The 21663-nt window shown below is 37.6% G+C and overlaps 1 protein-coding gene across 1 annotated transcript; it reads left to right on the top strand.

The window, feature by feature from the left end:
• Nucleotides 1-6243: 6243 nt before the first annotated feature.
• LOC145999904 (uncharacterized) lies at nt 6244-10292 on the top strand. The gene is made up of 4 exons (XM_083137180.1): nt 6244-6442; nt 7418-7790; nt 9147-9287; nt 10142-10292. The coding sequence occupies exons 1-3, from the start codon at nt 6278-6280 to the stop codon at nt 9239-9241; spliced, it is 633 nt and encodes a 210-aa protein (XP_082993306.1). The 5' UTR covers nt 6244-6277; the 3' UTR covers nt 9242-9287; nt 10142-10292.
• The last annotated feature ends 11371 nt before the right edge of the window (nt 10293-21663 follow it).

Below are 21663 nucleotides of genomic sequence, written 5' to 3'. Positions count from 1 at the left end.
TTCTTGTACTGATAAGAATAGAACGTAATCACATATTGTGGAATTTCGACAAATATCCAAGCGTATTTTTAAATTACTCAGATTGAACGAACAATCTCTGATTCATACCTGATAATTAGAGCCCGGATGTTTGGCAAAATGCCTCTTTTTATCTACTGGATATATTGATAAAAATTTTCCGGATATACGTTTTTTATGTTGTTTCGAATGTTTTAGAAGCCTTTTCATTTTGCCTATTTTACCTATTTGAGACCCCACTGCCTATTTTTAATTATAATGCCTTATTTTTCCCTTTTTCAATTAAATTAGACCATTTTTTAAAAAAAAAGTGTGTATATAAATTATTTTTCTCCCAAAAAACGTTGTTGGCATTTATTTTTCCGTTTATTATGTGAATAATTTTCGCCTTATTTAAGTAACATTGAACTCACGCATGTTTCAACATTGCTGAAGGAGAAAAGTGTAAGAAAAAAGTATTTCATGCTGAGTTAGGATATTGCCTTTCGGTTAACATTGACTGCTGAAAACCTGTTGCAGAACATCTGCACAATTACGTCATCACGTCCAGCATTCGTGTCAGGACGTTATTGACAAGAAACAGCACTAATGCCCAAGGACCTTTGCATGGATTCCAAAATCAAGTTCTCTATCTATAGTTTAGTTCTGCACTTTGAAGGGAAAGGATCGTGTAGTTGTCATCATGCCGAAATTTAGTGTGCTATTAGGTGGTAAGTTACACGGTTACGTGCGTGAATTTGGTGAAAATTGAAATGCTCTTCCCAATGTAGATTTTAACATTTTGCCAGAAATTATAGATAAAAGTAAGCGACTTCCAAATGTGCCTTTTTTCGGTTTATTTTGCCTTTTTTCATTTTTAGTGCCTATTTTCCACATTATAAATGCTTTTTTGCCTGCCTATTTTAACGAAAATAAATGCCTGAACTTCCGGGCTCTAGTGATAATACACGATCAGGCATTCAATAAAAAAAAAAGGTACTCCCCTGTGCTTAGCACCACGCAATGAAGGCGCCCCACACTTTCTTGATTCGGTAGTGAACTAACCACTAACTAACTCTCTAGCCTTCTTAAACCCGAAGGTTCATGGCTGCAGCAACACAGGCCTTCCATCTTTCCCTATCTTGAGCAAGATCTATATACTCTTTTCCATCCCTACCGATTTCCCTTAGGTCCATCTCAATGTTGTCCCTCCATCTTCGTCTTGGCCTTCCTACAGGTCTCTTACCATCAGGTTTCCCAACAAGAATCCTGTAAACTCCTCTTTCCTCTCCCATTCGTGCCACATGGCCTGCCCACCTAAGTCTTCTTGATTTAATTATTCTGATAATATCTGGACATGAATACAAATTATGTAGTTCTACATTATGTAACCTTCTCCACTCACCTGTCTCCTCATCCCTTTTAGGTCCAAAGATTTTCCTAAGGATCTTATTTTCAAATATTCTCAATTTATGTTCCTCTTTCAATGTAAGGGACCAAGTTTCACACCCATATAATACTACAGGCAAAATTACTGTTTTGTATATTTTAACTTTTAGTTTCTTAGATATTAAACGAGAAGACAAAAGTTTATGAAGAGAGAAGTAACATGCATTTCCTGAATTAAGCCTACTTTTTATTTCCTCTTTAATATAATTTTCATTTGTTAATATTACTCCTAAGTATTTGAATTTGGAAACTGGTTCAAACGAGTTGTTATCAATAATTAGATTTTGATTATTACCTAACACTTGGTTTCGGCCTGTAAGCATATATTTAGTTTTCTCTTTGTTAACTTCCAAACCTATCTCTTTAGCAGTTTTGAAAAATATTTTAGCATTATTCTTAATTGTATTCACATCATCCCCCAGTAAGTCTACATCATCTGCATATGCTAACAACTGAGTCACACCATTTAATTTTAGTCCTTCTTTAGTTTCTTTTACCTTCCTAACAGCATATTCTAAGGCAAAATTAAAGAGCAATGGAAATAATGCATCTCCTTGTTTTAACCCATCATGAATTGTAAATTTGTCAGACATATTAATACCCACACGAATTTTACTTTCTGTTTCACTGGTGCATATTTTTATCATACTAACAAGCTTATTAGGTATTCCAAATTCTACTAATATATTATATAATTTATCTCTTTTGACCGAATCATATGCTTTTTGAAATCAATGAATAGCTGATGGACATTTTGAATATATTCCCACTTTTTTTCAAGTGTCTGTCTGATGTGAAAAATTTGATCTGTAGTTGATCTGTTACGTTTAAATCCACATTGATCGCTTTTGACTGCTTTTACCCCCCAGGGTTTCCCCCAGGTAAAATTCAACGTTGAGTGGTAGTTCCTTTATAGTGACACCATATGCCGACACCCCCTCTCACTCAATTAGGCTTGTAGTTCCTTTGTAGTGACACCATATGCCGACAAAGGCGAAGGAGTAAACGATTCCTAGGGATTCAATACCGGGGGTAATAATTCCCTCTTTGATGTTTCCGCGGCGGTGAACCATTCCTAGGGAATTATTTCCGGGGGGGAGGGTAAAAACTCTTGGGGGTAATCAATTACTGGGATAACGTTCCAACGTTAGAAAAATTCCCGGATTTGAACAGGCCGGGGATCGAACCAGGGACCTTTAGCATGGTAGTCAGACGCGTTAACGACTGAGCCACCGCGGCCACGGGCATCCAATACTGTCTTTTATTATCTTGCAAGAGAGAAATATTCAGTTCTGCTGAATTCTAGAAATATCCACCCCCTGAAAAGGAAGATGTGGACAATTATTTCCGTATTTTATTGATTAATCTTTATAGTATGGACTTATCAGGACATAGGCCATTCTTGCTCGCCACACAATACAGGGATAAGCCATTTAAAAAATAAGATTGAGACAGACCACTAACAGGAAAGTAAAATATGTATGTTAAAAAAACTTTCTTACTTAATTTTTAAAACTACTTCATTCATTCACTACTCAACAAAAACCAAAACTATACTAAGGACTAAAATCTCCTTATCTAGTTTAAAAGCTGAGGCCCTAAAAGGGCACTCAGTACACAAACACTGTCATGTCTTAGCTTAAATTGCTACGTGATTTTGCAATAATAATAATAATAAGTTTTCTTTATTAAGGGGGCGAGGTTTAGCCAAGGGCTGCTCTGTCACCTAACCCTTGTCAATATGATAATACGTATAAGATTAGACAAACTGCTAAATGTAAAATAATACAAACTACAAATACAAAAGACAATAGTAATAATAACACAATAATACAATTCTGACTACCATGCAAGAGTCCCGGGACTTTTTCAACATGTTCAAGCGGCTCCGGCGCCCACCGAGCGTCGTATAAGTGTAGGTACCTGGAGGAAACTCTGGGGGGTAAAGGCGGACAGGGGCGTGGTGCTGATCACATCACTCCCAGCTCGGCCGAGATCAAGAAACTGTGGGGCCCTAATCCCACACCCCCTATACGCCTTCATGGAGTGGTGCAAAGCACAGGGGAGCACTTTACTTTTTTACTTTATAATACAATTCCATATAGGGAGTGACTTGATACCTTCAGTGTGTGCCCCGATTCTACCATTGTTCCATTAACAGCAGATATTTTACTTTACCTTTGAAATTTAATGGGTTGTTTATACTTGCGGTGATCGCAGACAATGCATTCCATGCTTTGGGAGCCGAAAATGAGAAAGATGATTTGTAGGGCGTGGGAGAATGATGGCATAAATTGAAATTGTTCCGCTTACGGTAACATACTGATGGATTTCCCTTCGGGAATGCATCTTCTGGAACAGGCACTGCGGTTTACCTTCTGTCAGTAGCTATGCGGCGGATGAAACAGATATACTTATGTTATGCAGCACAAACTTGAATTAATTCTTGTCTACACAAATCCAACTCCTTTTAAAATAAATAGCCACGTTTATGTAATCTGTAAATACTGTGGGGGTAAGACACCCAAGGCACCCTTAGGGGTGGGGGTGGGAAGGGAGTGCCATGTAAAAATAATCGAAAACGACCGATATTAGTATGGAATCCATAGTTTTCGGGGTCGCTAAGATGAATAGTGACATTCCCAATGCCGTTCAACTCCAAGTTCATCACCTATCGGCATGGGGGAGGGGGGTGAGAGGGGGTGATAAATAAAATGTAAAAAATTACCTACGTTGGTGTCGAATCCATAGTTTTCGGAGTCAATTTGTACAGTGCTTATACTTTTAAATACCTCTACATAGAATTAGTTACATTTTACACTATAGTTAGAATTCATTATTTTCCTGTCTAATAGAAGATTGGGAAATACCCGAGCTACTCAAGGGAAACGACGCAGTTTTAGAATTACGGCACGACGTACCTCAACAATAAGTTCTTACTGACTATCTAAAATATTCCATCTCTAGGTCCACCTGTTCAGAATTAGTCAATGGAACGAAAGAAGGTTATCACACACACAGCGAAATAATGATGTTTTGACGAGCATTCCAGAATGGATGCTGCACGTTGTTCAGTCTCGGAAGATTAGCTTCTGCGATTTAGCAGTCGCCTCGGGACAGATTTACCAGCCTGTTTCAACTTGATCTCGGATCCTTTCGTCAGTGCTTCAAGCTCCACTGTTCCTGCTACAATCTGAAACCCAGGTGAGGAATGTCCAGATTAGGCTCTGCTAGATGCTACTATTTTTAAGAGCAAAACGCATACGGGATAATACTTGATAATTTTTTCTCACGTTTTCATATATTTTTGAATGTGTGTTACGCGTAATTACCTGCCAAATAGAGAACTTCAAACTGCTATTACAGTAAAAACAGCTACAAAGAGTGTAATGACACTTCTGCATTGTAATGATCCCATTCAAAAACCCATGAGGTTGTTACATCCCGATATATTTGTGGTGTATTTATTAATTTCCAAAGTTCCATTTCATTCGATTTCATATTTCTTATGGAGCGTCTCCTTTCTGCCATTTTTGTCTAATCGTGACAATGAGGATCAGTATGATATCATATGATGAAATTGATGAAGGGACAAAGAACACACATGCCATGCCAGGCCCCTTACATTTTGGGGAAAAAATAACATTCTGAACAACCTAGAGTCCAAAGATAAGTATTCCTCTTACAAAGATTTGACATACTAAGAGAACAAATATCAATATTTTACAATTATTCACTAAAAGAAATAAACAATTATGAAGGCTAGAGCCATATAGGTGTTCACAGTACGGGCCAAGGAGGCGATAATTGACCCTACAGCATAATGGAAAAATTGCATACCTTCTAATCCATACAGTAAAACCTCGTTAATCCGAACTAATGGGGGGATAAGTTGGCCGGTTTAACGAAAGTCCGGATTAACTGAAATAACCTTAAAAAAACAGTAGAAAGTGCATTAAAACTTCGATTATAACAACAAAACACGTTTATTATGGTGTATTTAAAGAGCATAGGCCTAAATACACTATACAGTAGAGTACAAAGTCTACGGGAAACAGAATTTCATCAGTGGTTGACTGCCTCTTCTTTGGGAAGTTCTCTTGAATACTTCTAGCCACATTTAAAACCTTGCTTTCTTTCTTCCTTTTGCCTGTCCGGATCAAGCGAAGTCCGGCTTATCACGGTCCGGATTAACGAGGTTTTACTGTATTTATATATTTGTATTACTTCTCCCTCCTTTCTCTAAATTATCACTTCCTTCCTATGTCCTAGAAACTATTTTTCTCCCTTATTTCCTGCTATGTTGATATTTTGTCTCTACTCCTTCACACGCTTTCTTTCTCTCTCCTTCTCCTCTTTAATTACTCATATTTTACAGTAATTAGTAAACACAAGCCACGTGATTTTCAACACCCACACGCCGAGAGATTTTCATGTGTAGTAGACTTAGTATCAATCTTTGCAAGAACCGAACTACAATCACGGTACTATTGTCGATTCGATGTACTAACTGTTTCGAAGAATCGTACAAGAAACTAAAAAAAATACATGAAATGTGAAGAAAGTCACGTTTTCAATTGCAAGTTCATGAAAACCCCTTCATGTAATCTGTAGGTCATGAACACTTCTTTCAGTGCTACTCCATCACGTGTTCTGATATCTTCGAGGTTTCTAGTAGATGCACTCGACTCGGCACACGTCCAATCTCATTCTTTTCTTTATCTGGTCACAGATAACCCTGTAGCCAATCGTCAGTCTCTCGACTGATTCAGCAGCACTATATAAGGCTGGCGACGATAGAGAAGGACATTGCAGCAGCAGATCTCTAAAGATGGCTCGCTTTGTACTCCTGGCTCTCAGCGCTCTCCTCTTCGCCCACCAGGCCCTGGGCCATGGGCACCTGCAGGACCCAGCGTCCAGGAACGCCGCCTGGCATTTGGGCTTCAGCACTCCCATCAATTACAACGAGGATGGACTCAACTGCGGTGGATATGGGGTAAGCAAAGTTCACGTTATGTCACCATCAATGACAACCAAACCGTTGTCTGCGCTATAAACTTGTTTTTTCTAGCCGTTCTGCTGGAATGAGATACTACTTTGTACATATTTCCTGCCCCGTTTGCATTGATGTTAATCTTGCTTCATTCAGTTGATTCACATTGTCCATACTTAAGGCGAAAACTTTAGCAAAATAGAGTGGGGTTCATTAGTATTAGCAGGCAAATTGCCCATCACCATATTTATTCTGTTCGTTTTATATGATGAGAGCTACAGAAATCGAATCAAAACACTAAACAAGCTAGTGATAACATCTGAACCAGCATATATACAAATACATTCCTTAAAAGCACATAGGATGGGAGACAAAAAATTAATGAAGCTAGTCATGGACAATTTGCTGAGCAATTGCTACTTTCTATGAATTTCACTGTACATTGCAAAAGGTTTGGTTAAGTTTATCTAAGTGCACTAAGCCTACGATTTAAAGTGTGGTACGAAACACTAAAACATACATGTCACTAATTTTCATACTGTTCTTCCTTCGATACCCGATGGATGCATATATTAGTGTTTCGGATCCCACTTTAAACGCAGGGCATAACGTGAACTTAAAACAAACTTCAATATAGGATATATCGGAACCAATTATCATTGATATCCAAAGATGCCGCTAGTGAGCACGTAAATTAACAGTAACGATAAATTTTCATCAGAACATAATTTCATTACAATCTTGTGTGAACTAATTTCCAAAAACTTCACTTGACTTCCAACATGATTATTACAGTATTTTCCGAACCGTCAAACAATTTTTGATCTTAAACTCTTATACTACTTGCTAGTAATAACATTAGAAAATCCTTAAAATTTCTCTGAACAATCAGAAATTCTGAAGATGAGGTGCAGAGGTAAGGTGCTTCCGAGTATTTTCTCCTGGACCTGATCTTCTACTTTGCTCATCTGTTGACAGGCTAGCGGTGGTAAGTGTGGTGAGTGCGGCGACCCCTACGCCAATTCTAAGCCTCGCGCCCACGAGAATGGAGGCACCTACGGAACCGGCGTCATCGTGAAGGAGTACCTGGAAGGCCAGGTCTTCACGGCGACCATGAACTGGTCCACGACCCATCTGGGCTTCAACGAGTTCCGCATCTGTCCCCTGAGCAGCCCAACCGAGGTGGAGACCCAGGAGTGCTTCGACAAGTACCTTCTGGAACTGGCCGATGGCTCCGGAACCAAATACATGCTGGAGGATAACATCGTCGCTGCCGTTCACAGCGTGGACCTGAAGCTGCCAGCCGGACTCAAGTGCGACCACTGCGTTCTGCAATGGTACTGGAAGGCCGGTGAGTGTTATCTCTTAATTTCTGCATATTCTTAGATAGCATGATCACCTCTTGGAGTTGAGGTCCTTGGAAAACCTAGACCTTCCTCAGGATTTACAACGAGTCATCTTCTCCATTCTGTAACCATTCTCTTCAGGTCTTCTTCAGCAACCTCAGTCTTGATCTTCATCCTTGTATCCATTCTCTTCAGGCCCTCTTCAACAACCTTAGTCTGGATCTTCATCCTTGTACCCATTCTCTTCAGGTCTTCTTCATCAAACTTAGTCTGGATCTTCATTGTTGTACCCATTCTCCTCACATCTTCATCGGGATCTCCCAACTGGTCAATATGATTCTACTTCACTTCTTTACCATTCTATCCATAGATCTTCTCTCCAAATTTCCTTATCTAACTTTGTATGATTGTTCCTCTTTTATACTACTTCCAATCTTTTATTTGATCTATTCTCTAAACACAAAATATTTTCCGCAGTGCTCGTATTTGTAAGCCTCTTTCTTTACTAACACTGAGGCAACAAATCTTTGAACCATACATTACATAGGCCATCTTTTATAATCTGTCGTTCCTTAGTTTTATTACCCGCTGATAGCCGAGAATTTATTTCATTTTTGTTATCTCTATCTTTTCTCAACAAAGATTACACATTTTACATTATTTTACTCTTTCGAAAGTGAAAAAAGTGCTTCTATTAATCATACAATATTCTCTAAGGTTATGTAAGGTGGATTTGAACTAGTTAAACATGTTCCAATGCCCTATCAATATCAAGAGCAACATTTGATTTCAATTTGCACAATGAAAGAATTGTCAGCGAACAAGTTTGATCTTATATATAAAATCAATCTCTTTGCAGTCATAATCGAAATTCTTGAGCACACTACTGACTATCTAATGTGTTCATACCGTAATGTTTGGACAGTACAAATAATTTTCACTTGGAAATAGGGAAATAGCATTAATAATAGGTCCAGAAAAGCAAAGTATGAGAGGAAAAATATTAGGTATCAAAAAATTATCGTTCTCTACTTTCTTGTACTTCATTATGGCAGAGTATCACTTGAAGCAAAGCGTACATTCAGTCTCAATCAAATTTGTGGTGCAAATCTCACAGACGCAATAAGCCAACGACCATAAATCTTCATTATTTATTTTCTTGCCAAATACTTTATTTTTCAATACACAGGAACTATTACCCACCGTATGCAGTTTCTAACTCATTGATCAGCGTTGTAAATATTATATCTTTCATTCCAAGGTGCTTTTGGAATTAATATTGTTGCAAAGTTGATTGAGTAAGAATTTCTATGTGTATCGATATTTAATAACGGAATTTTATTTTCATTCTTATTCTTCAGGAAACAACGTAGGCCAGTGTGCCGATGGAAGTTACCAACTGGGATGTGGCACTCAAGAGACATACAGCAACTGTGCCGATATCTCCATCTCATAAGAACATTTGTGTCGGTGCTATTAATAGATCACCAGTCACAAAAAAGGTTAGACAGTGTTCAACAATAGTCTTATAAAATTTTCTGAAATTGGGAAAGTTCACTTTGAACATTTATGAAGCAAGGTACATTTAGTTGGATTCATCAGAAGGAATTAAATGGATTTGTAAACGGGAAACGACGTCATGGCGAGTTATTGTAGTATTTCCATGGCAAAACTAAGAAATAAAAAGAAGAGGCAGTGTGTATCATACTAATTACGTTAATTTAATAACGTGAGCATGTAACCTGACTTACGTGAAGCAATTCGCGAGTTATTCGTATCATAATATTTCCAGTTTTATTATATAACTTTTCCATAAATATTTAAAGATCCCTTGCTGCTAATTCATACAGTACCTCTAAAGAACGTCAAACACTAATACAGACGAAAGTTTCCTTGTGGGAAAAATATTCTGTTATACAGTTTCGCAACTAACGTGAAAGATACGTAGTCAGAGGAAAGTGTACCAACAAAAATAGTGATATTAATGAGTCCAGAAGCCGTTGGCAACAGATGATCAATGTAAATAAATCTTAGTGTTTATGTAAATTCCGTACAAACATTGGGTATATATTAAATATTGTCTGTGATGAAATATTGGCATTTTAGGCCAAACATGTATTGATTATTATTAATTCTTATTCATAAACCTAAGTTTAATGTGTGAACACACAGCAATGTGCGTTCTAAGAATTAATAGTGTCATCCGAATACAAATTTACTTCGCTTTAGTATTGCAAGTAGAAGGTTCGAAAAGTGTTATACTTGAAATCACTATTTAAATAATTCACTACAAGTTTGTTCACATTAGTGAAATATCTAACAGAGCATAAAATAATTAATTTAACTCTAATTTCAGATAGATTGGATAGTTTGGACACCTCTTTCCATCTTGGATTACGTGGCAAATGTCATCATTCCCTGACCACCTCATACAATCTACAAATGTTCAAGATATTATGCTGTAAAGATATCACAGAATAAATAATAAATGAAAGCAATAATCTATCCATTTCTTAATAGTTCATATTTGTGTTTCTGTGTGGTTGTGGCTGCATTTACGTAGTGGCTGATACCACCTCAGACGTGGGGAAAATATAGAACGTATGTATGTACCATATGTATCCTCACTGTTGCCAAGTCGCAAATCATTTAACTGCGATAACTGTCGAAACTTTAGCGCCGTTCGGCTATTTTTTTAACGAGGTTAAACACCTTGAAGGGTTGATTTCCCATTGCATTTGTGCGAAATTGGTCAACACATTTCAAGATGGCGGAAGAAAAATTGATTTTTCCCATGTGGGCGCTTTGAATTTTGCTGCTATTTTCAAATCACTGAAATGACAACGTTTCAAGAGTTTAAACACAATGTAAAGCAGATTTGCAGCGCGGGTTTCGCTAACTTGCGGTAATTGATAAAAAGGGGGCTTGGTAGGCACCGTGCCCGCGAAAACTACCCTAAAGTCAGAGCTCTCGAGCGGACGTTCTTTCAAACATCTTGCATGGCTGATCTCTTTATTGCATTTGAACGGAACTGGTCGACAAGTTTCAACTATAACCTGCAAAATCTAAAAAAAATACTCTGGAAAATACACCTGGCACGAATAAGGTGTGTTAGCCATAATATTCATTGCATCCTGTGCAGACTCTGTACTCGCTTTGTGAATGGAAAACTCAAAATTTTCCAGATCTTTTCCTGCGTTAATATTTTATTTCAGTCCGCCATAACCTGATTTCCATGGTTGTTTCATTAATGCGAGTATTGGAAGGAAATGTACACACCCTATTCTCCCTCATTTATTTATTTAACAGATTATTGCCAAAACTAACAGAAAACAACAATATGACCTGAAGTTGCATGCGGTAAAGTGACTTCTACATTTTGACACAGCAACCTTCTAAAACATACCTCATTTTCAAAAATGTTTACCATGTTAAATTTATCGTTTTTGCTCTGTAGTCTGTGGAACAGAGAACCATGGATGACGCATAATATAGGCACCTGACAAACAGTTGTGTCCTTCTCATCGTGCGAGGCGACACTCAAAAGTGAATTTCCTGAGGAAGGCGATAACTTCTAATGTTACCATTGACTATTTTATACAGAAATATAGGGTCTCCTAGAGTTGACAAGCTGTATCTTTGGGGATGAACCCTACCCAAGCCTGGCTGCGCAGTAGCATGGGGGAGGAGCTACCGGCTGCGCGTCATTATCCTTGCGTTCTGTCCTTGCTGTCGACCACCCAAAGGGCGAGTAGGTGGAAACTACATAAACGTTTCTCTCTCACACTCTGCGCGGAGTAGCCAAGGTCACCCGCAAAGATACAGCTCGTCAACTCTAGTTTATGTCAATCGTGAAGAGTAAGAATATTTAACATTTTCAGAAGGATGGGCTTTTGCAGGTATTTTATAAATGGAATTCCATGACAAACAATGCCCAAGAAGAAATTTAGAACGGAATTTAGTCTGTCTAATTTTGAGGGCCATCCCATGGACCAGTTCGAATAACAACATTCAATTTTAGGCGAAACGAAGGATTTGTAAAATAAATGCTGATAGATAGGTTGGTTGTCTCAGCAAATTAATAGAGTAGACCCACCATACGCATGGAAGCCTTAAGCTTGTCGCACACTGAGACGCCGGAACCTCCGAGTGGAAACTTCAATTTGCCTTTCCGTGGGTACTTCGCACATGTACCGCGCCGAACCAGTGATTGCGGTGCACGTGTCTTCAGGATGAGCGCGATGTCAGACGAAGAATTGTTGCTTGCTGCTGCACTCCTTGGTAGTGAAGAAGAAGAAAAGTGCCAAAGACAAGTTTGTGTTCATAAAGTAAATGAAGAAAGGGAAATTTACGAAGAGTTCCATCATTTGTTTCCTGATCTATTGCAAGATCGCAGGAAACTTTTTTAACACTTTCGAATGTCCCAAGAAATTATACGAACATTTGAACATAGTTAAACATTTTATAGAGCGACATTTCGCAGATGAAAACATTTGAAGAAAGACTTGCTTTATGTCTCAGTTAAGTTACTATATATCTTACATAAATATAAACTGGGAAGTGTTGGAATCGGTCTTATATGAGTTCAGACAACCTTTTGATTACTGAGCCCTCCGGGACGTGGACATTTTTTTTAGCAAAATGCAGAGTTTAATTTAGTAACTGTACATTGGAGGCTAATTGCCCTAGACAGACGAATGAAGTACCATTATACGCGGATGAACCATACATTCGGACTATATACAATTTATGCACATTGAGTGTATATATGGATGCGGGGGGAGGGGACGAACTGGAAAATTACAAAATTTCTGAAAAAATTCCTCTTCCTCCCTGGACAACAAAGTACAGGACATTGTCAAAATACACATGGTAATGATCACAGGCATGTTTGGAACAAGAAAATAATTGCACTATTATCATATGAGCAATAGAACACGACTTGTACCCACCAAACAACATGTCTGTGCGCCACTGACTCAGTTTCAAAGAAAGCCACCATTTTCCCGCATTTTTATGGAAGAACAAGACGTGCAATGTGTTAACAATAATATAAAAGAAGAGAATCGCAATTCCAGCGAATAATTGCGACATTATGACGTAAAAACTACGAACATGACAACATATCTTTATATAAATATGTGGTTCCCCGGGGTTTACAGAAACATATCTTTTAAAAGATACAGTATTGTAACTCACAAATATTTGTTGGCAATTATATTCGCTTGCATATGTTTGTGCCACGTAAACATTCCTTTATGCAACTTTAATTATTTTTCTTCTAAACAGCAAAAACAAAACAAACATAAGAAGGAAAGAAACGTTAAGGAAAACAACTAACTTTCATTAAACAGATATACATTATTATTACAAAACAACCTTCGCACTTAGTTTTAAGCTATAACCGACTAAAGGTAAAAACGGTATAAAAAAAATAGTTATCGTTATGCATTTCAGCATGCTACGCAGGCATGCAGTGTAAGTGAAGTGTTCAGAACGTTAGAACTCTAGAACATAACAGAAAATACAAAACTGGGAGACTCCTTTGATCTTGGGACTACAGATTTTATCTTTAAAGAAATGTTTTCTACTTTCTTACATTAGGTAACTTTTGTGGAAATGAAGAAAACATTGAGAGCTGTGGGGGCCCCTTGAAATATTTTTTGTATATTTTAACTTTTGGTTTCTTAGATTTTAAACGAGAAGACAAAAGTTTATGAAGAGAAGTATTATGCCTACTTTTTATTTCCTCTTTAATATCATATACATTTGTTAATATTACTCCTAAGTATTTGAATTTGGAAACTGGTTCAAACGAGTTGTTATCAATAATTAGATTTTGATTTTTACCTAACACTTGGTTTCGGCCTGTATGCATATATTTAGTTTTCTCTTTGTTAACTTCCAAACCTATCACTTTAGCAGTTTTGAATTTTTTTTTAGCATTATTCTTAATTGTATTTATATCATCCCCTAATAAGTCTACATCATCTGCATATGCTAACAACTGAGTCACACCATTTAATTTTAGTCCTTCCTTAGTTTCTTTTATCTTTCTAACAGCATATTCTAAGGCAAAATTAAAGAGCAATGGAGATAATGCATCTCCTTGTTTTAACCCAGCATGAATTGCAAATTTGTCAGACACATTAATACCCACACGAATTTTACTTTCTGTTTCACTGGTGCATATTTTTATCATACTAACAAGCTTCTTAGGTATTCCAAACTCGACTAATATATTATATAATTTATCTCTTTTGACCGAATCATGTGCTTTTTTTAAATCAATGAATAGCTGATAGACATTTTGATTATATTCCCACTTTTTTTCAAGTGTCTGTCTGATGTGAAAATTTTGATCTGTTGTTGATCTGTTACGTTTAAATCCACATTGATACGTTTAAATCCACATTGATAATCACCTATAATTTCATAGCATAGGGTGTTAGTCTTGTTAAAAGAATGTTAGATAATATTTTGTATGTTGTTGAGAGTAGAGAAAATCCACGGTAATTATTGCAGTTCATTTTATCACCTTTTTTAAACACAGGAACAATTATGGATTATTTCCACTGTTCAGGGATTTCTCCTTTATTCCATATTAAACAAATTAATTTATGAATTTGACATATTAATGAATTTCCACCATATTTAATTAACTCAGCTGGTATTAAATCAATGCCAGGTGCTTTGTTGTTCTTTAGCCTTTTAATAGCATCTTTAACTTCAGTCAAGTTAGGTTCTGGAACTAAAGGTTCTGCTGTGTGCACTTCATTTACTTCTGATTTATCTCCTACATGAACATTAAAAGGTCATTAAAGTAGTTCTTCAATCTATTTAGAATATCGCTTGGGTCAGCTAGAAAATCACCGTCTTTATCTTTTATCAAGTTTACTTTAGGTTGCCACCCCTTTCTAAATTCATTTACACCTTTATATAACTCTCTGATATTTTTTGTTTTGCTGTTTGTTTCAATTTCGTTAATTTTGCTTTTCAAGTAATCTCTTTTTTTACTTCTAAACGTGCGGTTAACTTCTCGCTTTATTCTATTATAATTGCGTAGATTTGTATCATCCGAGTTATTTAACCACCTAAGTCTAGCCTGATTTCTTATTTCTATTAGATTATGACATTCATTATCAAACCATGGCTTACTTTTTCTTGGTTTATTGTATCCTATACTTTCTTTAGCTGCTGATTCTATTGCATTACGTATGTGCTATAAATTCTTATTTACATCTGTTTCATTTATATTTTCATCATCATTTAAATCCTGCAAAACATCAAATCTATTTGACAGTTTAATTTGGTAATCTTTCTTAATTCTTTCATCAGCAAATTTTCCTGTATTAAATTTTAGAACTTTTACATTTTGTTGCTAATGATTTATCACTACTCAGGGACGGCGACAGGGGTGGGCACGGGTGGGCAAGCGCCCACCCAAAAATTCCTGTGCCCACCCGATTGCCCACCCAATCAAATTCAATAAGTGCATATACTTGGGGATATATGAATGATTCAATATATAAGTGTATTCTGGTTCATAACATGTATATTTTACTTGTGAATATTATCTATGCTAAAAATGTTCACATATTATCAACCCATAAATAGCCAATTTTGTCATTAGAAAGTCAAAGTAATTACTAAAGCTATTGAAACAAAAAAACTGTGATCAAATTAATACTTCTATGATTAAAAGCAGCTAGAAGGCTTAGGAGGCTCAAAATTATGCAGGGTGTGATCAAGATTAGATCAGAATTTAGGGTGAACATCAGGACTGCAGCTCCAGGCCTTCACTGGGAAAGACAGCTTTGAAAAGTACCACATAATTAAATAATTAGGTACTTCGGATGTGGTAAAAATATAATAACAAACCACACCATGTAACTTGGCGAGAAATTATAACTTAAACTGTGTAGAGGGGATTGGAGTGAGGTCTTGGTGCTGTAAGCTCTGGGCCTCCACACACGTATATATATATCTCGGCCTGGGTATGGTTAAAATAATCTCCAAATAAACAAATCAAAACATCATCTTAGCATTACTTCCTCCAGCAACACAATAAATGATTTCGACTTTTTAATTATTATTAGAATAATTTAATCAAGAAGACTTAGATGGGCAGGCCATGTGACACGAATGGCAGAGAAAATAATGGTTACAGGATTCTTGTTGGGAAACCTGATCGTAAGAGACCAGTAGGAAGGCTAAGACGAAGATGGAGGGATAACGTTGAGATGGACCTAAAAGAAATCGGTAAGGATGAGAAAGATTGGATTCAACTTGCCCCGGATAGGGACAGATGGAAGGCTTGTGTTGCTGCATCCATAAACCTTCGGGTTTAAGTATGCTACAGAGTATAATATAGTTTTAATTAGCTCTGCATTGAAATTCCAGAAGTGTCCCTTTTTTATTTCATTACAATTTTTATATACCTGTCATCTTCAAATATCAATATGGTATGCGAAATATCAACTTTATATTCGTTCTACACATGTACCTATAAGAAGGAATCACAATAATCACTACAATACCGAAGTGAATAAATTTTAAGTATGGGAAAAGCTGTAATTATTCAATTGCTAATGAGTTGGCTTATTCTATTTAGAAATCCTCGTTCCACACATAAATTTTGCCACATGAATCAGCCAAAAATGTCAACAGAATTTGTAGATGCAGCTGAAGTAAAGAAAGTTATGTCATGAAGTATATAGAAGACGATTTTGTTAGTTTGTTTTTAAGCCCACTTTTATGCTCAGACAGGCTAATCGGGAATAAACCTACAGTTTAACGTGTAGTCCGAACCAGTGTGCATTGTGCTTCCACCAGAGGACGGGGGAGTAGAGGAGGGGAGTCGAATACAGGACCTCTCTATTAAAACGACAGCGTTTTGCCATTGGGGGAAAAAATATACAGAAATAACTCGCAACAAACGTGTCTTTTATCACCACAGAAGATGTCTATTTTAAGAGGATGATTGCCCTGAGACAAATATTTGAGACTTTCGGAAAACAACGTCATTGTTCACGGAATTAGCTGCCTTGATCAAGTAATGAAGCGCTGTGCAATTGAAACTACCACCTCAACTTTCTAAGAGATATGAACTAATGAAACTCCATTTTTGGAAGAGTAAGTTGTGGTTGATTTGTTTTATTTTAAGTCATTTTTCTGCTAATTTTGATAATGACGACTATAAGGTTCAATGGTGATTAGATGAAGTAACCAAGGGTCGAAAACAAACACATGCTGACACTACACTCAAAATACAAACCCTAATAAATTATTAATTTGACGGTTGTTCCAGGCACCAGGGACTCGTTGCCCTGAAAGAAAAAATATTCCAGGGTATGCTGCACACGATAGAGGTTGACATTCTAGTGTGTTCGAAATGGTCACGCCATACAACCCAAGACATCTATGAAAAATAGATGAATTATTACTGGTACGGTGATCAACTTCGACGAATTCCTTGTGTCCCAAATCATTTTGTTACTTCAGAAAATACGTTCATGTAACCATACGTTACTGCTTCTCCCGCATTAGTAACATGACAGTTCCGAAAACAAATAGCAACTTAGCTAATAATCTCTTCAATTCTCAACAGATTTTTCAATCTTACTTGTTTATTACTTATGAGTGATATTTTGTCAAAATAGCCTTTCATTAGCCTAGGAATACTTCATGGACAATGAAAAAAGAATTGGTTTTCCGTGTGTGTTTTAAATTATTCCTAATAAGACATTCATTTTAATCCAAACATTCAGTGGTGGCGATTAGGAGGAGCGGGAAGTGGCGGATGCCTACTCTCACATTTTGCCCCCGCACTATGTCCTCTTTATGCTAAGCCTAACGTATATTGTCCTTGCCCCTCAAATGTTGGCACCCAATCGCCGCTACTGCAAACATTCAGATAGATTTGTCAGTTGTACAAATCTTGTAAGTTAAGAAAAGTGACCCCCAAGGAGTAAGAAAACTCTTTCAGTCAAAAAGTCATACGATGAAAATACTATGCTCAGGAACATGCATTTAAATTACTTCACGATTGTCTACCATCGCACTTTCTATCATTGTCGCCGAATACATAAATCAAGTATGTGCCTTGTGTTTGCAACACAAGCTTAAACCTAATTCACATTTATTTCACTGTATTAACATGCATGAAAGAATGTGATTAGAATGTATGGTTGCGCATGGGTAAACACTTCCTTAAAATGATTGTCTCCAGCAGAGACAAAGCGAAAGGAAATGGAACAAGATGCGAGAATAGATTAGAAAATAATAAAGAGGAAACAACAATAGGAAAGGGAAAAGAAGTAGGAGGAAAATCGAGAGTGTAAGAGAGAGGGGGATAAATACGTCTTACATACACATATATACTATATATGGTCTTACATTTATACTGCCCACCCTAATCTATCAATATGGAGCTTCTGCCCACCTTATCGAAAATTTCTGGCGCCGCCCCTGTCACTACTGCCAGTTTTTATTTTAATTTAGCAATTACTAAATAATGGTCACTGGCAAAGTCAGCACCTCTATGTGTACGAACGTCAATTATACTAGTATGCCTTCTCTTATCAATGAGAATATGATCTATCTGATTATGAGTTTTACCATCTGGAGAAGACCAGGTATATTTATGGATATCTTTATGTTGGAAAGTGGTACTTTTCACAATTAAATTATTTGAAGTTGCAAAAGTAATCAATCTTATACCATTATCATTACTTAATTCATGAAGACTTTCTTTACCAATCGTGGGTTTAAATGTCTCTTCTTTGCCAATCTGTGCATTACAGTCACCTAACAGAATTTTCACATCATACTGAGAACATTTATCAAAGACCTGTTCTAACTCTGCATAAAAATCATCTTTAGTATTAACACCTTTATCTTCCGTTGGAGCATGTATGTTTATTAAAGTAATTTTACACCACCTACCCTGGAAAACTTCATATGATATCCTATCATTAATAAATTCTACTGTTTTAAGAGCCGAGATAATTCTATTATTTATGAAAAAGCCTGTTCCAAAATTATGATTTTCAGTACCACCATAGAAAAAAGTATAATTTTTAGTTTTACAATTCCCTTCTCCTGGCCACCTAACTTCCTGGACAGCTACTACATCTAATTTATACTTGACTATCTCATTAACTGTACACTGAAATGCCCCAGGCCCGTAAAGGCTCAGAACATTCCAGGTGCCTAATTTAATACCCTTATTCCTAATGAAGATCTTATCCTTAGTCCAGGGACCTCCCAAAGTAGTCCCCACCCGGAGATCCGAACGGGGGACTATTTTACCTCCGGAATATTTTACCTTGGGAACATCCATGGTCTTATATTGCTGTTTCTTGACATTTTTTTTACAGTGCAGAGTTGTCAACTCTAATATTGGTAGTACTAGTCATAGTATAGTAGTAGTGATATCAAATGCATTATCCGAGGGTAGAAGTCGGCGCTAAAGCAACAGGGTCGGAATTTGAAATATTTATTTCAACAAGTTCAATTTCACATTAGCTAATAATGAAAAAAAAGCACACAAACTGTATTTTCGAAAGATAGAAAATGCACGACGAATGGAATTTTTTTTGTACGTATGACAATTGCATATTACGAGCGATCCAATTTTTTTGCAAACTGAAAACAATATTGAATAGCAGTGGCGACTCTTGGCTATGGTAAACTGAAGAAGGTTTCAAAAACGCGTTCAATTATAGTCGCACAAATCGCTCGTACTAACCATTTCATTTAGAATGTTACCTGCAGGCCCTTGCCCCCTTGTACTATGATTTTTTTTTTAATGTGGACATATAAAAACCAACGAAAATACATGACGATATTTCAGATTTTGCAAAAATTTCGATTTTGTCCCCTCTCCCTGTCGTATGGATTGAGGATAATAAAAAGTGCTGCTTAAACTCTGAAATTATGCTAAATGCTTCTAAATTGTGCTAGGATTTATTATTAATTACTTTTTTCTTATAACTGCAGTTTTAAGTTCAATTATGCATACACTTTTCGAGTTTTGAACTTGCGTTACTTATTATTCACTACACAAAATTGTGTAGAATGGCTCAACAAACGAAATGGGTTCAGCATAGAACTTGAAACGGTTTGAGAAAATGGTTTATCTCCAACCTTCTATCGATTTACTGCAGTAAAATCTGCTCAGGAACAATATTGGCAGGATAAAGAAAATATAGAAGATGGATCGTCGCATGGTTGTAAAAAAAGCGCGTCGCTGTGTATGCATACTCCCATTTATTTGAAACAAGTCCGCTGGTGAAGTACAAATAGGATTTAGACGTAAGTTTATTTCTATATCCTGAAAACCTATTCCTTTGAATTCAATTTCCCTCTCCCAGGGACTCGCGTTTGCAGATTATGCTAGATTTGATCATTATGCCAAAAGCAGGATGCTAGGGGCCAACGAAGATCAAACTGTGCTACGTTTAGTGCCATTTTGATGGGTTTTGCACCACTGTTTGAGGAACCCCTCGATGCTTCCTCGCTGGATCTTTGAAAACCGCAACCTTCACCCCTGCCCCTTTTCCACTCCTCACCCATCTGTCTGTAGGACGACCGCCGATGTTCCTCAGCGAGCGGCAGCCAATCCTGTGTGTGGCTGAAAGGAGCGGCACCAATCAACTCTTGACAGTAGCTAACCTAGTCAATTGTACGTACATTGTGCTCATAATTTTATAACGCGCATTATTATTAAACACCTAAAAAGTAGAGAACTGGAAGCAAGTATAAATGAACTGTAGGAAGTTCCTCACTTCCTACATGGAGGAATCACCCCTGTTTAATAATAATAATAATAATAATAATAAAGTAAAAAATAAAGTGCTGCCCTGTGCTTAGCACCACGCCATGAAGGCGTATAGGGGCTGTAGGGGTAACGCCCCACACTTTCTTGATCCGGTCGTGAGTGGGGGTGATGTGATCAGCATCACGCCCCTAACCGCCTTTACCCCACAGGTACCCATGTCATTCGACGCTTGGTGGGCGCCGGGACCGCTTCCAACGTTAGAAAAGTTCCCGGATTTGAACCGGCCGGGGATCGAACCCGGGACCTTTAGCGTGGTAGTCAGGCGCGTTACCGACTGAGCCACCGCGGCCAATTTAATAGGGCACAAATAATTTCAGGAGCGTGACGGTTGCCGGAGCTAAACGAAGAGACGCGAAATTACACGAGAGAGTAGCTGACGCAATCAACGAGAAAATTTCCATTCTAGAAACCTGCCGACTTCTGGCCGGAGATTCCATGCTTCGGTTCCGCACGTTTCGCTGTAGTGAGCGTTCCACCATTTGAAGCAGACGACAGAAGTTCTGTTGCCAGATTTTTCCGTGTTCCCCACGTCTCAATGTGCGGGGTCCTATAGTGTCTGCGGAGATGTGTTCACAGAGGAAATTTCCCAACAAATATAACACCCAGGTCCTCCTCTGCTGCAAGTTTTTGAACGCAATTATTTTTCCCCGGAGGAGATTAAGAAAGAGATTCATTCATCTCACCCCCAACCTCCGAAAATCGAATCCTGTACACGCCTCTGATCACAGAATTTTCGTGGTGAATGATACCACCAACATTTCTTACTTTTCTTTTCACTGGCCTGGCTCAGCTGTTGAGTTGTCAGTTCACGATCTTGCCTCCCTACACTCTATTCCGGCAGTCTGTGGAGTAAGCAAACAAAAACAAGTATCTGCGCTCTCGTCGGAGCGGAAGTGAGTGCAGCTACCAACTGTTTGCTCCGCGCACTCGCTGTCTCCCCTTCACTACCGTTATGCGCGGTCTTGCCCCACAGATGCCTGGAACAGAGTATAGATTTCGAGTTCGAGTCCTTGCCAGCTCACAAAGTTCCATTG

The sequence above is a fragment of the Lepisma saccharinum genome, chromosome 16 (genome assembly GCF_977018435.1).
Source record: "Lepisma saccharinum chromosome 16, izLepSacc3.1, whole genome shotgun sequence".
Taxonomy (NCBI): domain Eukaryota; kingdom Metazoa; phylum Arthropoda; class Insecta; order Zygentoma; family Lepismatidae; genus Lepisma; species Lepisma saccharinum.
The sequence above is the reverse complement of the archived record's forward strand: the minus strand, read 5'-3'. Positions and strand labels throughout refer to the sequence as shown.

What these genes read in the sequence shown, in the direction of transcription:
- LOC145999904 (XM_083137180.1), top strand. Translation starts at nt 6,278, where the DNA reads ATGGCTCGCTTTGTACTCCTGGCTCTCAGCGCTCTCCTCTTCGCCCAC. An exon ending in TCAACTGCGGTGGATATGGG is followed by an intron (nt 6,443 to 7,417) that starts GTAAGCAAAGTT and finishes ATCTGTTGACAG; the next exon opens with GCTAGCGGTGGTAAGTGTGG. An exon ending in GCAATGGTACTGGAAGGCCG is followed by an intron (nt 7,791 to 9,146) that starts GTGAGTGTTATC and finishes CTTATTCTTCAG; the next exon opens with GAAACAACGTAGGCCAGTGT.